Raw genomic sequence first — 14,392 nt, 5'->3', positions numbered from 1 at the left:
GGCCAAAGTACTGGAGTTTCAGCTTTAGCATCATTCTTCCAAAGAACACCCAGAACTGATCTCCTTTAGAATGGACTGGTTGGATCTCCTTGCAGTCCAAGGGACTCTCAAGAGTCTTCTCCAACACCACAGTTCAAAGCATCAATTCTTCAGCGCTCAGCTTTCTTCACAGTTCAACTCTCGCATCGATACATGACCACTGGAAAAACCATAGCCTTGACTAGACGGGCTTTTGTTGGCAAAGTAATGTCTCTGCTTTTCAATATGCTATCTAGGTTGGTCATAACTTTTCTTCCAAGGAGTAAGCGTCTTTTAATTTCATGGCTGCAGTCACCATCTGCAGTGATTCTGGAGCCCCCCAAAATAAAGTCTGACACTGTTTCCACTGTTTCTCCATCTATTTCCCATGAAGTGATGGGACCAGGTACCATGATCTTCGTTTTCTGAATGTTGAGGTTTAAGCCAACTGTTTCACTTCTCTTTCATTCTCATCAAGAGGCTTTTTAGTTCCTCTTCACTTTCTGCCATAAGGGTAGTGACCATAGGATAAAACGATGGGCACAGTACTGCCCACAATCGTGCGTACTTCAAAGGATCCGGCAGAAACAAACGACTTGAAAGAACTCAGACAAGCCCTTTCATTGGGTTCGGATGCGGACAGATCCACCTTCCGGCAGAGCGCGGCTCAAATCTCCTTAGTAGACAACTGGGGGAGCCGCAAGCAGCTGTCGAGCAAAAGGACCGCCTCGCAGTCTAACAATACAGCACGGACCTCCACTCAGCTCGCAACCGGAACTTGCTGGGCCGCGGGGAGAGGGGCGGACCCTGACGCCAGTCATCGCCAAGGGCAACGCCGCAGAGCGGAACTTCCTGCAACGTCATGCTTCCAAGGACGCCGATATTGTGTGTCACTTCCTCTGCTCGCCGTAGGCAAGTAAAGCTGATTGTCGTAAAGTAACGGTTGATGTTGGGATATTACTGATACTCTTCCAGCATTGAAGGCTCTCTCGGACAGGCGACAGCGTACCTGCTTTCGCAGGTGCCTGGTTTTTTTTCTAAACCCGTTATTCGAGTTTCTAGGTGAATCCCTCCCCACTTCAGTTTTGTCCCGGTACGGTGGCCGAAGAGGCTCGTGTGAGGCGGAAGTACCGGGCGGGTGGGTGTGAGCACCCGGGCCTGAGGTGCACGTGGCGCCGGTAGGTAGCGGGAGGAGGCTAAGCGGTCTGAGAATCTTGGACGTGGAACCCAGCGGAGGGAGGGAGGGAATGTGGCTGAGGCCCTTCCTGCCTGCTGGGGGAGGAGGTATTCACCCGGGGCGACGGGGCTCGTGATGAGTGGTCGGTCGGCGCTCACAGGGCTGTCGGCAGGTCACACTCACCTTTCGGGCGAGTCTCTGGCCCTCTAGCCGTGGTTGAGGTGGCAGAGTTGCTGTTATCATTGTTATCCGCGTTTACGGTTTCTGATTGAGGCCCAGAGGCCCCAGTGAATGAACGGCACGCACTGTTTTTCTCACCAGGTAGGAGCGAACATGTCTTTTCGAGGTGGAGGTCGCGGAGGATTTAATCGAGGTGGCGGCTTCGGTCGCGGCGGCAGCAGCAACAACCACTTCCGAGGTGGAGGCGGCGGTAATTTCAGAGGCGGCGGCGGCAGAGGAGGATTCGGCCGAGGGGGAGGCCGTGGAGGCTTTAACAAAGGCCAAGACCAAGGACCTCCAGAACAAGTAGTTTGTATGTAGGCTTCAGAGCTTGACCTACTTGGGCGCGGAGGGTGGAATGGAGTCGGGGGCGGAGGTTGTAGGTCCGTGTTATTAGTAAGTTTGACTAGGAGTCTGGTGCTGAAAGGTAGATGCAGCAGCTGTCTTTCTCAGGGGGTTGGTTCTTAGTTGTGGAGTCAAGCCTACGGAGAGGCGGTAAACTGACTTCACATCGTGCTGTAGAAAGTAAGAAAGCTGAAGGACACCTAAAATACATTATGGAAACAGAACTAGAGTTTTGGCTAAAAGGGAGATATAAATAGGTATTTTATGTCCTTACCCGTACTGTTTCCATTTTACAGATAAGAAAATTGATTCAGAGTTAAGTTTCTTTGCTAGGGTCATAGTTATGAGTGATCAGTAAGGATATATTTGGGATACAAAGCCAAGTTTCCTGACTCTTAATTGCCGCTCTTAAGTAAATGAAGTGAGTTAAAAAAACAAAACAAAACACACACCACAACTTGCTGAGAAGGGAAACTGCACGGGGGAGTAAAAATAATAATAAAGATCTAATTAGAGCAGTTTTGGGGTAATTATCAAAGAGATAGGGTGGAAGTTGTAGAAAGTGAGACAAAATTTGACAGTAGACAAAGAGGAGACAGGATAGAGTCTAATATATGAAGAGAAAGTTGGATCAGTATGCAAAATGGTGTAGAGGTCAGTGGCTAGAGTCAAAGGTCCTGTCCCCGTAACAGTCCATGCACGACACATTGAGAGCATTGCGAAAGTGAAGAAAAAAGGAAGGGTTAGATGGGAGAGAGATTTCAGTGGAAACAAACTTAGAACTTGACTAATACTAGAAATATTAGGTTCTTGATTTTGAACCTGGGTGATGGGAATTGAGATTTGGTTTTATAGGAATATGGTGAGTATTTTAGTTTGGGGTGGATGTAAGTTAGATATAAAAGTAGTTATATGAAATTCCAGACTTTCTTGATAAGGATCGAAGAGTCAGTGAAAAGGTGATAGTGGGAAGTTTTAAAAGGGGAAGGAGGGAAAACAGGCAGGAGAACAATAGACTGTCTTAGAGTTATGGATGGGTAGAAGGAAGAAGCATAGTATTTAATCAAATAATAATAGTAACTATAATAAAATAACTTACAGTTTGAGTGGTCTCAATGTGCCAGGCACTTTCTAAGCACTTGACACTTATTGTTGTTCTTAATCCTCACAGTACTAGGTGTTAGGTGAGGGTTTTGTTGTTAGCCCTACATTAAAGATGAAGACACTGAAGAATAGAGAAGGTTAGATAGACCCTTACTCCAGGTCACATAGTATTTGGTGGAGTTGGTACTAAGCCAGGAAGGCTTTTTTGCCTTAAGACAGATACGGTGAAATCCCAGGCAGCCAAGAGGAAAGCTTCTAGAAGAGATTGGTCAATATCATTTGAAACTGTTTTATATTTTAACAATTTCATGTCCTATTTCAGTGTTAGGAGAGTTCCTGCACCCTTGTGAAGATGACATAGTGTGTAAATGTACCACAGATGAAAATAAAGTACCTTATTTCAATGCTCCAGTTTATTTAGAAAACAAAGAACAAATTGGAAAAGTGGATGAAATATTTGGACAGCTTAGAGATTTTGTATCCTTTTTAATTGAAGATGTAGCAATCCTGTTGAAAGGTCATGATTTGTTTTTTCTGGAGTTAAGTATTGATTAAACTGAACTTGGTGCTTCATTGAAATGGATGCAGTATTGCTAAGATTGGACCATAAAGGAGAACCAGGACAGGGGAATGTATTTCCAGATAAATTGAAAAGATAGGCTTCTTAAGTGTGCCTTCCTTTTTGGAAGGTTTTAGAAATGATTGTCACTTGGATCAGTGCCACTTGCTTTGCTTTCACTATGATGATGCTACTGCAATAGTATGGTGGAACTGGAAGTTTTAAAACAAAAACTTCACTTCTGTTTGGAAACTCATTTCTTACTTTTCGTGAATATTTCTGTATATTCTAACCTTGTTATTTTAAAAATTACATGTGAATTCAGAAGATTACTTTTCATTATAATGGCTTATTCCTTAATAAAATTAATAGTATTTTTCAGTTAAATTATCAGAGAACATGAAAGCATCTTCCTTTAAAAAACTACAGAAGGTGAGTCAAGCTGACACCTAGATCCTTGGTTTTTAAATGAATGACCTACCTTAGGACAGTTTTACTTAAAGGTACTTGAGACTTCCTCAGTGTATCACTAGTGAAGTTAGAGGGTTGGGATTTGACCCAGGCAGTTTTGAGTCTAGTGTGTCGGTTCTTAATGATTATATTATATTACCCCCCAGCTCATCACACTAATTGTTTCTGTTATACTTCCAGTTTTATATAGACCCGTATAAGCTGCTGCCGTTGCAGAGGTTTCTACCTCGACCTCCTGGTGAAAAGGGACCTCCAAGAGGTGGTGGCAGGGGAGGTCAAGGAGGAGGAAGAGGCAGAGGTGGCAGAGGTGGTAGAGGTGGTAAGTTCCCCATGGAGGAAAATTTCTAATGAGATTTCAAAGTCACTGCCTATTTAAAGAGTACAATTTAATTTTGAATATAAGCCAACTTTTCTTATGGTTATTTATTTCTTTTAGTAAGGCTCTTTTCAAATCTTGGCAGATTACCATAGTAATAAATGCTTAGTTTCTATAACATATAGGATTATCTTAATTGAATTTTAATTTTTTAATTAGTATTTAACAAAACTTCATGAAGGTGGGTGATATCTTTATTTTTATGGATGAGGAAATGGAAGCTTAGAAATGTTAATTTGTCCTAATCAAACAAGTGGCGGCTCAGAAATAAAACCAGTATCTTCTGATGTAATGTCAAAGACTATTACCAATAAATTCATTGCTTTGATTTCAGTGTGTTGATATTATGTATTTCCCCACAGCTTTGGTACATTTACTGTGTAGGCAGCCAGGTGATAAGCAAGGTTGGGGACGAGCTGGGATGCGGCATCTGGGAATGATGTGCTAGGTGGGTGACAGGATGATGGGCAGAGCCAAAGTGGTAAGGAAGAGGAGCTGCCAAGTGGGTTACTGTATCAGAAAAGAGAATTCTGTTTTCACTTTTGCCTCTCAATTTAACGAATGTTTCACTCTGTAAATGTGCCTTTTTGGATCCAGATAACTTGGAGATAATCTCTTAAGAGATATGTTTATATTTATTTCTTTGGAAGTATACCTTTAAGAATTTGAATGGAGATCCCCTCATTCCCATTTTATATTCAGTCTTATATATAATAGTTTAAAAAATTCACAACTCTATTTTCTTAAAATCTTAATCTTTTTATATTGTATTTTGGACATACACGTTTGTTTCTGTATAATTTCTCTTTTTATGTTTCATCATTCTTTTACAAAGCTATCCCCCAAAATAAGTAAAAGTAGGAACTGCAGTAGGAAGCCAAATGTATTGAATAATAGAAAAAAATTATGTAAAATTTTAAAATTTCAAAGCTCTTCAGCATATGGACATCAGTGTCTGTTTCCAGCTCAGTTAACCTTAAATGTTGTGTCCATGGTACTTCCCAGGTGGTGCTAGTGGGAAAGAATCCACCTGCCAATATAGGAGACTTAAGGGACATGGGTTCGTTCCCTGGGTTGGGAAGATTCCTTGGAGGAGGGCATGCCAACCCATTCCAGTATTCTTGCCTGGAGAATCCGATAGACAGAGGGGCCTGATGGGCTACAGTCCATCAGGTCACAAAGAGTTGGACACGACTGAAGCAACTTAGCAGGCATGGTAGTACTCCCAGAACCAAACCACCCATGTCTGCTACTTTTTGTTCTTAGAATTAAGAAGCCTTAGTGCAGTTTAAAAAGTATATACCATAAGCAAAAGTTGAGGTACAGATACATTTAACAATAGGGCTAAATTGAACTTTAAAGTAACAAGCTTTTCTAATGTAGTAAAACAAAACTTGTTTAAAAAGTTGTAACCGAGGATTTTAGCTTTCCGCTGGATTGAGAAACTACTACTGTTTCTCCATTTTTATCTTTTAAAAAATTCTGTGAGATAAAATAAGTGAATATATGTTAGGTTGGTGCAGAAATAATTGTAATTTTGCATTGTTGAACTTTGCCCTTTGATATTAGAATACATTCTTAAATAAATACGATTATATTATACCTCATTTTAATGCACATTTCTTTATATTTTTTGCTAATGACATTAGCAATAAAAATACAAAGATCATGGCATCCGGTCCTATCACTTCATGACAAATACGTGGGGAAAATGTGGAAACAGTGTCAGATTTCATTTTCTTGGGCTCCAAAATCACTGCAGATGGTGACTGCAGCCACGAAATTAAAAGACGCTTGCTCCTTGGAAGGAAAGCTGTGACAAACCTAGACCGCATTTTAAAAAGCAGAGACGTTACTTTGCTGACAAAAGTCCGTCTAGTCAAAGCTCTGGTTTTTCCAGTAGTCATGAGTGAATGTGAGAATTGGACAATAAAGAAAGCTGAGTGTCAAAGAACTGGTGCTTTCAAATTGCGGTGCTGGAAAGGGCTCTTGAGAGTCCCTTGAACTGCAAAGAGATCAGATCAGTCAATTCTAAAGGAAATCAGTCCAGAATATTCATTGGAAGGACTGGTGCTGAAGTCGAAGGTCCAATATTTTGGCCCCCTGATTTTAAGAGCCGACTCATTGGAAAAGACCCTGATGCTGGGAACGATTCAAGGCAGGAGAAGGGACCACAGAGGATGAAATGGTTGGATGGCATGACTGACTCAATGGACATGTTTGAGCAAACTCAACATGATAGTGAAGGACAGGGAAGCCTGGCATGCTGCATGCAGTTCATGGGGTCAGAAAGAGTCAGACACGATGTAGTGATTGAACAACAACAACAATGACATATTACTTGCTGTTTATTTTGTATGTATTTTAGACTATGCAAATGATGTTAGACAAAAAGCAAAATCTAGCAGTTTTCTTATTTGAGTTCAAAAATGGGTCATAAAGCATGGAGATAACTTGCAATATCAAGAACTCATTTGGCCCAGGAACTAACACATGTACAGTGCGGTGGTGGTTCAAGAAGTTTTGCAAAGGAAACGAGAGCCTTGATGAGTGCAGAGGCTGGCCACTGGAAAGTGACTCCGAGCCATTGAGAGCCACGTTAAAGCCGATCCTCTTAAAACTACATGAGAAGTTGCCTAAGAACTTATTGACCATTCTGTGGTGGTTTGACATTTGAAGCAAATTGGAAAGGTGAAAAAGCTTGACGAGAGGGTGCCTCATGAGCTGACTGCAAAAAAAAAAAAATCATTTCAGTGTGTCATCCTCTTTTATTCTGTGTAACAACAACGAGGCATTTCTTGATTGAATTGTGACGTGCAACAAAAAGTGGATTTTATATGATGCCAGTGATGACCAGCTCAGTGGTTGGATTGAGAAGAGGCTCTAAAATACTTCCCTAAGCCAGACTTGCACCAAAAAAAGGGTAATGGTCACCATTTGGTGGTCTGCTGCCAGTCTTCTGATCCACTACAGCTTTCTGAATCCTGGTGAAACCATTACATCTGAGAAGTATCCCCAGCAAATTGATGAGATGCGCCGAAAACTTGCAATGCTTGCAGCCGGATCAGCCGTAGAATGGGCCCTATTCTTTTCCGTGACAACACTTGACCTAATGTCGAACAGCCAGCACTTCAAAACTTGAACAAATTGGGCTGTGAAGTTTTGCCTCATTTGCTGAATTCACCAGACCTCTAGCCTTATTCATCTGACCTCTTGGCAAATGACTACAACTTCTTCAAGCATCTTGACAACTTTTTGCAGGGAAGAAGCTTCCACAACCAGCAGGATACAGAAAATGCTCTCCAAGAGTTCATTGAATCCCATAGCATGGGTTTTTATGTTACAGGAATAAAACTTATTTCTCGTTGGCAGAAGTGTGTTGGTTGTAATGGTTCCTATTTTGATTAATAAGGAAGTGCTTGAGCCTAGTTATAATTTAAAATTCAGGGTCTGAAACTGCAGTAACTTTTGTAACAACCTAATACTGTTCTTTATAATTGTAAGAAATATATTGATGTTTATAGGCTTATCAAAATATGATAGGTTACAGTTATTTAATTAATATTTCCTTTATTTTTAGGTGGTTTCAGAGGTGGAAGAGGAGGTGGAGGTTTCAGAGGAGGAAGAGGGGGTGGTGGTTTCAGAGGTGAGTGGGAAAAAAAAAACTTGAAGTAACTGAATTTCTAGAAATGGTATTGTCTACTAACTTTTACTTCTTTTTGCCAGCAAGTATGTAGAACACCATGGTATTCCTTTTTTTAGCTGAATATACAGTTTCATTTTATATCACGTTTACCTTTAAATTTTTTCACCTGCTTCTGCTTTACTTTGCTGTATTATTAATTTGAAAAGCAAAAAGGTGGTAATATAAATGATAGTTAAATTTGGTAAAGTATGTTTGTTGAACTTTACGAGAACTAATGCTGATTTTAAACTTGAATTCTGGCTAATAGTGTTGTTTAAAGTTCACTTTTCTATATTTTTAATATTTTCATTTTCTCTTAATCAGGAAGAGGACATTAAGTGTAACAGTTGACAGAAACTTCACCAGTTGACTTCTGCATTAACCTCATAATCTGCTTCAGTGGATCAGAAACTTGTTTCTTGAGCACATTTTGAAGAACTGGTCTTTTAGGACAGTGGAGCTAAAATGTCAACGTTATGCAAAAATGAGTGTGGCAGAACAGGCAGCTTTGCCTCAGAAGAGTATGAATAAGTGTTTTAACATTTTGTACAATGTTCGGAACTTTGTGGGTGTTTAATAAAGGGACAGCTTTTAATTGGAGCATATTTGAATTTTGTAAATAAAGTGTTTTATTTCTTTAAGTAATTTAGAGCTGTGTTTATTAAACCAGAGTTTAAAAGGGACAGCCTACTAGATTTAAGATAGAAAAAGAGGATGTTTACATATCTAACTGAGCTTTAAAGAAAAAGCAGGCTAGTAGAGCAGTATTTCACATTATTTATAAATTAACACTCCCTTTAAAATGTTAGCATTTTGTATATGAGAACATCAGCACCCTTTATCACATTTTTTTCCCTTTTGTGTGTTAGGACACAAATCAAAGTAAGACAACTTCTCTAATTGTAACTCATAATTGATTAGAAAATTTTAGTGTTAATTATGAATCTATTAAAGTTGGAAAAACTCTGTTCAGGTTTAGAACTAGAAATTCAAGACATTTCTGAAGAAATATTTAACTTTTTCATTCAATATAGATGGAAGGTTGAAAGCTTCACTGAATGTTTTTATTTTCATTTTTTAAGGGACTCCAGGTTTAAGGTTTTACTGACCATAAATAAATATTTGATTGCTTGCTACGTGTTCATATTCTTGGATAGGGACATTACAAATGAAATTGATTGTGGCCCTCAATGCTGTTATAGTATCAAGATATAACAATGATAGCAAGTTAGAATACTGTGATATAGGATAATTTCCCGTACCATTGATTCCAACCTGCCCTCCCTCCCCAACATGGTTCATTCTTGGAATGAGTTGTCGTGTTATTTCTTCAGTTTTCTAGCATGCTTTACCTAACACTTGGTTAACTCTTGAATGCTTATTTGAGTAGCATATAGTATTGCCTAAGTCAGTATTTGCGTTTTCCTTATGCTTTTTGATTAATGGAATTGTAGCAGGATTAATAAATGTATAAAACATAAGTATGTATGATGAACAAATATGTTGAAAATTTTTCACAGAAGCAGTTATTCTATTATAACTTGGGAAAGGAATCTGTTTGATTTAGAATTCTTGGGTTGAAACTCTCAGTTAAAGTTAGGGCCAGGGTTTTTACTCTTGTTCTTTTAGCAAGCACTAAAGTGACTATGGTATTTTCCTACGGACAAATAATACACAGTTCCTACACCTTTTTTTAACATTAAAAAAAAAAGTCTTTAAAATGGCTTTGTAGAAGTAATGTATAGGTTGTAGACATACCACTTTTGAGATTTTCTTCACCTTTTAACTTGGATATATCTATTTTAGTCACTCAGTTGTCTCCAGCTCCTTGCCACCTCCAGACTGCTGGATACCAGGCTTCCTTGTCCATCACCAACTCCTGGAGCTTGCTCAAACTCATGTCCGTAGAGTTGGTGATGCCATCCAACCATCTCATCCTCTTTCGTCCCCTTAACCTCCCATCTTCAATCTTTTCCAGCAACAGTATCTTTTCTAAGGAATCAATTCTTCACATCAGGTGGCCAAAGTATTGGAGCTTCAGCATAAGTCCTTCCAATGAATATTCAGGACTGATCTCCTTTAGGATGGACTGGTTGGATCTCCTTGCAGTCCAAGGGACTCTCAAGAGTCTTCTCCAATACCACAGGTCAAAAGCATCAATTCTTTGGTGCTCAACTTTCCTTATAGTTCAACTCTCACATCCATATGTGACTACTGGAAAAACCATAGCTTTGACTAGACGGACCTTTATTAGCAAAGTCACGTCTCGGCTTTTTAATATGCTGTCTAGATTGGTCATTGGAGAAGGAAATGGCAACCCACTCCAGTGTTCTTGCCTGGAGAATCCCAGGGACGGGGGAGCCTGGTGGGCTGCCATCTATGGGGTTGCACAGAGTCGGACACGACCGAAACGACTTAGCAGATTGGTCATAGCTTTTCTTCCAAGGAGCAAGCGTCTTTATTTCATGGCTGCAGTCACCATCTGCAGTGATTTAGGAGCCCAAGAAAAGTCTCATTGTTTCCATTGTTTCCCCATCTATTTACCATGAAGTGAATGTTAAGTTTTAAGCCAGCCTTTTCACTTCTCTTTTACTTTCATGAAGAGGTTCTTTAGTTCCTCTCGCTTTCTCTCATAAGGGTGGTGTCATCTGCATATCTGAAGTTATTGATATTTCTCCCGGCGATCTTGATTCTGTTTTGTGCTTCCACCAGCCCGGCGTTTCGCATGATGTACTTTGCATATAAGTTAAATAAGCAGGGTGACAATATAAAGCCTTGACATACTCCTTTCCCAATTTGGAACCAGTCTGTTCCATGTCCGGTCCTAACTGTTGATGTGCATACAGATTTTACAGGAGACAGGTAAGGTGGTCTGGTATTCCCATTTGAAGAATTTTCCAGTTTGTTGTGATCCACACAGTCAAAGGCTTTGGCATAGTCAATAAAGCAGAAGTAGATATTTTTTTCTGGAATTTTCTTGCTTTTTCTGTGATTCAACGGATGTTGGCAGTTTGATCTCTGGTTCCTCTGCCTTTTCTAAATCCAGCTTGAACATCTGGAAGTTCTCGGTTCATGTACTGTTGAAGCCTGGCTTGGAGAATTTTGAGCATTTGCCAGCATGTGAAATGAGTGCAATTGTGCAGTATTTTGAACATTTTGGGGGATTGGAATGAAAACTGACCTTTTCCAGTCCTGTGTCCACTGCTGAGTTTTCCAAATTTGCTGGTGTATTGAGTGCAGCACTTTTACAGCATCATCTTAGAGGATTTGAAATAGTTCAGCTGAATTCCATCATCTCCAGTAGCTTTGTTCATAGTCATGCTTCATAAGGGCCACTTGACTTCGAATTCCAGGATGTCTGGCTCTAGATGAGTGATCACATCATTGCAGTTATCTGGACCATTAAGACCTTTTTAAAAGTTCTGTGTATTCTTGCCACCTCTTCTTAATACCTTCTGCTTCTGTTAGGTCCATACCATTTCTGTCCTTTATTGTGCCCATCTTTGCATGAAATGTTCCCTTGGTATCTCTAATTTTCTTGAAGTGCTGTCTAGTTTTTCCCATTCTATTGTTTTCCTCTGCAGTGATCACTCGGGAAGGCTTTCTTATCTCTCTCCTTGCTATTCTTTAGAACTCTGCATTCAGATGGGTATATCTTTCTTTTTCTCCAAAGCCTTTTGCTTCTCTTCTCAGCTATTTGTAAGGCCTCCTCAGACAACCTTTTTGCATTTCTTTTTCTTGGGGATGGTTTTGATCACTGCCTCCTATATAATGTCAGGAACCTCCATTCATAGTTCTTCAGGCACTCTTGTCTATGAGATCTAATCCCTTGAATATGTTTGTCACTTCTACTATATAATCATAAGGGATTTGATTTAGGTCATGCCTGAATGATCTAGTGGTTTTCCCTACTTTCTTCAATTTAAATCTGAATTTTGCAGTAGGAGTTCATGATCTGAGCCACAGACAGCTCCCGGTCTTGTTTTTGCTGACTGTAGAGAGCTTCTCTATCTTTGGCTGCAGAGAATATAATTAGTCTGATTTCTGTATTGACCATCTGGTAATGTCCATATGTAGAGTTGTCTCTTGTGTTGTTGGAAGAGGGTGTTTGCTATGACCAGTGCATTAGGCATTATCCATCTTTTAACTTTTATTTCCACATCCTATTTTTCTTTTTTCTTTTCCTTATAGTAGTTCTTCTGGGTTAACTTTGGTATATTAGTGGTGTTTTTGTGTGTGTGTGTGTGTGTGGCCTCACTGAATGGCATGTGGGATCTTAGTTCCCTGACCAGGTATTGACTCTGTGCCCCCTGGACTGCTAGGGAAGTCCCTAGGGCATTTGGTTTTGAATCTAGTTCATATGTTTAGGAAACCTAACATTAATACATTTTGTACTGTGGTATCACTGAGCTCCATTGTAAAAGATACTTTAATAGTTCAGTCAGTTCAGTTGCTCAGTTGTGTCCGACTCTTTGCGACCCCATGAATCGCAGCACACCAGGCCTCCCTGTCCATCACCAACTCCCGGAGTTCACTCAGACTCACGTCTATCGAGTCAGTGATGCCATCCAGCCATCTCATCCTCTGTCGTCCCCTTCTTCCTGCCCCCAATCCCTCCCAGCATCAGTCTTTTGCAATGAGTCAACTCTTCGCATGAGGTGGCCAAAGTACTGGAGTTTCAGCTTCAGATCATTCCCTCCAAAGAAATCCCAGGGCTGATCTCCTTCAGAATGGACTGGTTGGATCTCCTTGCAGTCCAAGGGACTCTCAAGAGTCTTCTCCAACACCACACTTCAAAAACATCAATTCTTCGGCGCTCAGCCTTCTTCACAGTCCAACTCTCACATCCATACATGACCTCAGGAAAAACCATAGCCTTGACTAGACGGACCTTTGTTGGCAAAGTAATGTCTCTGCTTTTGAATATGCTATCTAGGTTGGTCATAACTTTCCTTCCAAGGAGTAAGCGTCTTTTAATTTCATGGCTGCAGTCATCATCTGCAGTGATTTTGGAGCCCCCCAAAAATAAAAGTCTAATACTGTTTCTACTGTTTCCCCATCTATTTCCCATGAAGTGATGGGACCGGATGCTAAGATCTTAGTCTCCTGAATGTTGAGCTTTAAGCCAACTTTTTCACTCTCCACTTTCACTTTCATCAAGAGGTTTTTGAGTTCCTCTTCACTTTCTGCCATAAGGGTGGTGTCATCTGCATATCTGAGGTTATTGATATTTCTCCTGGCAATCTTGATTCCAGCTTGTGCTTCTTCCAGTCCAGCGTTTCTCATGATGTACTCTACATATAAGTTAAATAAGCAGGGTGACAATATACAGCCTTGACGTACTCCCTTTCCTATTTGGAACCAGTCTGTTGTTCCATGTCCAGTTCTAACTGTTGCTTCCTGACCTGCATACAGATTTCTCAAGAGGCACGTCAAGTGATCTGGTATTCCCATCTCTTTCAGAATTTTCCACAGTTTATTGTGATCCACACAGTCAAAGGCTTTGGCATAGTCAATAAAGCAGAAATAGATGTTTTTCTGGAACTTTCTTGCTTTTTCCATGATCCAGCGGATGTTGGCAATTTGATCTCTGGTTCCTCTGCCTTTTCTAAAACCAGCTTGAACATCAGGAAGTTCACGGTTCACGTATAGTTACTAACATATTAAATCTTTTGACGTGTTAGCTGAATAACTTTCTGAGTGCTTGCATCATGCTAAAATGGTAGTTGTTGCCATAGCAATGAAAAGGTTTAGTGGAATACAAGCAATATTACCTGGTATCCCTGAGCATTTGAGAAGAGTTATGAAAGGAGGACTTATTTTAGGCCAGTTTAAGTTTATAAAATCGAAGAATCATGAGCTGTGTTAACTTGACATGCTTATAGTTATATTTCTTAGTATTCTAAGCCTCATCACAATATAGTTTTTCCATGTGACTTATGAAGGAAGCATAAAAAATTATTTAGAATGTACCTATCACAATCATAATCTGTAAAACTTTTATCAATAGCGAATAGTCATCTTTGGAATTATTTTTCTTCAGTTTTTGTAAATAGAGCTAATTATTTCTGGAAAATTTAAATGGTGGTACAACTAACTAGGCATAATGCTTTACAGAAAAGATAGAAACTATGAACAAAAGCAAACTCAAAACGTTTTGAGTGAATAGTGATTGCAAAAAAAAAAAAAGCAAAAAAGAGAAAGACTTGAAACCTAGTAACCCATGGTTTTTTAAATAGAGAGGTCATTTTAGGATTACATTAATTGCTTTAGGGTTGTTTGAAAATATTTTGATATTGGAATACTAATGAGATTCACTTTTCTAGTATACTCTTCACAATATTACTATATGTGTCATAAAAATTTGAATACTAGTAGCTGTAAGATCTGGGACAGATGAACCCACCTGATTTCAACTTCTTCAGTTTATTCAAGTAT

General features: G+C 39.8%; 1 protein-coding gene across 6 annotated transcripts; it reads left to right on the top strand.

The window, feature by feature from the left end:
- The first annotated feature begins 847 nt into the window (after positions 1–847).
- On the top strand, positions 848–8,599 carry GAR1 (GAR1 ribonucleoprotein). 6 transcript variants are annotated; one of them, XM_005207605.5, is made up of 7 exons: positions 848–930; positions 1,517–1,727; positions 3,186–3,340; positions 3,795–3,854; positions 4,074–4,212; positions 7,850–7,915; positions 8,279–8,599. In XM_005207605.5, exons 2-7 carry the CDS (start codon positions 1,529–1,531, stop codon positions 8,290–8,292), a joined length of 633 nt encoding a protein of 210 aa, XP_005207662.1. In that variant the 5' UTR covers positions 848–930; positions 1,517–1,528; the 3' UTR covers positions 8,293–8,599.
- The last annotated feature ends 5,793 nt before the right edge of the window (positions 8,600–14,392 follow it).

Source organism: Bos taurus, chromosome 6, assembly GCF_002263795.3.
Source record: "Bos taurus isolate L1 Dominette 01449 registration number 42190680 breed Hereford chromosome 6, ARS-UCD2.0, whole genome shotgun sequence".
In the NCBI taxonomy this organism is placed as follows: domain Eukaryota; kingdom Metazoa; phylum Chordata; class Mammalia; order Artiodactyla; family Bovidae; genus Bos; species Bos taurus.
Note: the sequence above shows the minus strand (reverse complement) of the source record. Positions and strands in the feature narration are given on the sequence as shown.

Coding starts and splice junctions, on each gene's coding strand:
- GAR1 (XM_005207605.5), top strand. CDS start 1,529: ATGTCTTTTCGAGGTGGAGGTCGCGGAGGATTTAATCGAGGTGGCGGC. Junction 1,728..3,185: donor ACCTCCAGAACAAGTAGTTT/GTATGTAGGCTT, acceptor GTCCTATTTCAG/TGTTAGGAGAGTTCCTGCAC. Junction 3,855..4,073: donor CCTTTAAAAAACTACAGAAG/GTGAGTCAAGCT, acceptor TTATACTTCCAG/TTTTATATAGACCCGTATAA.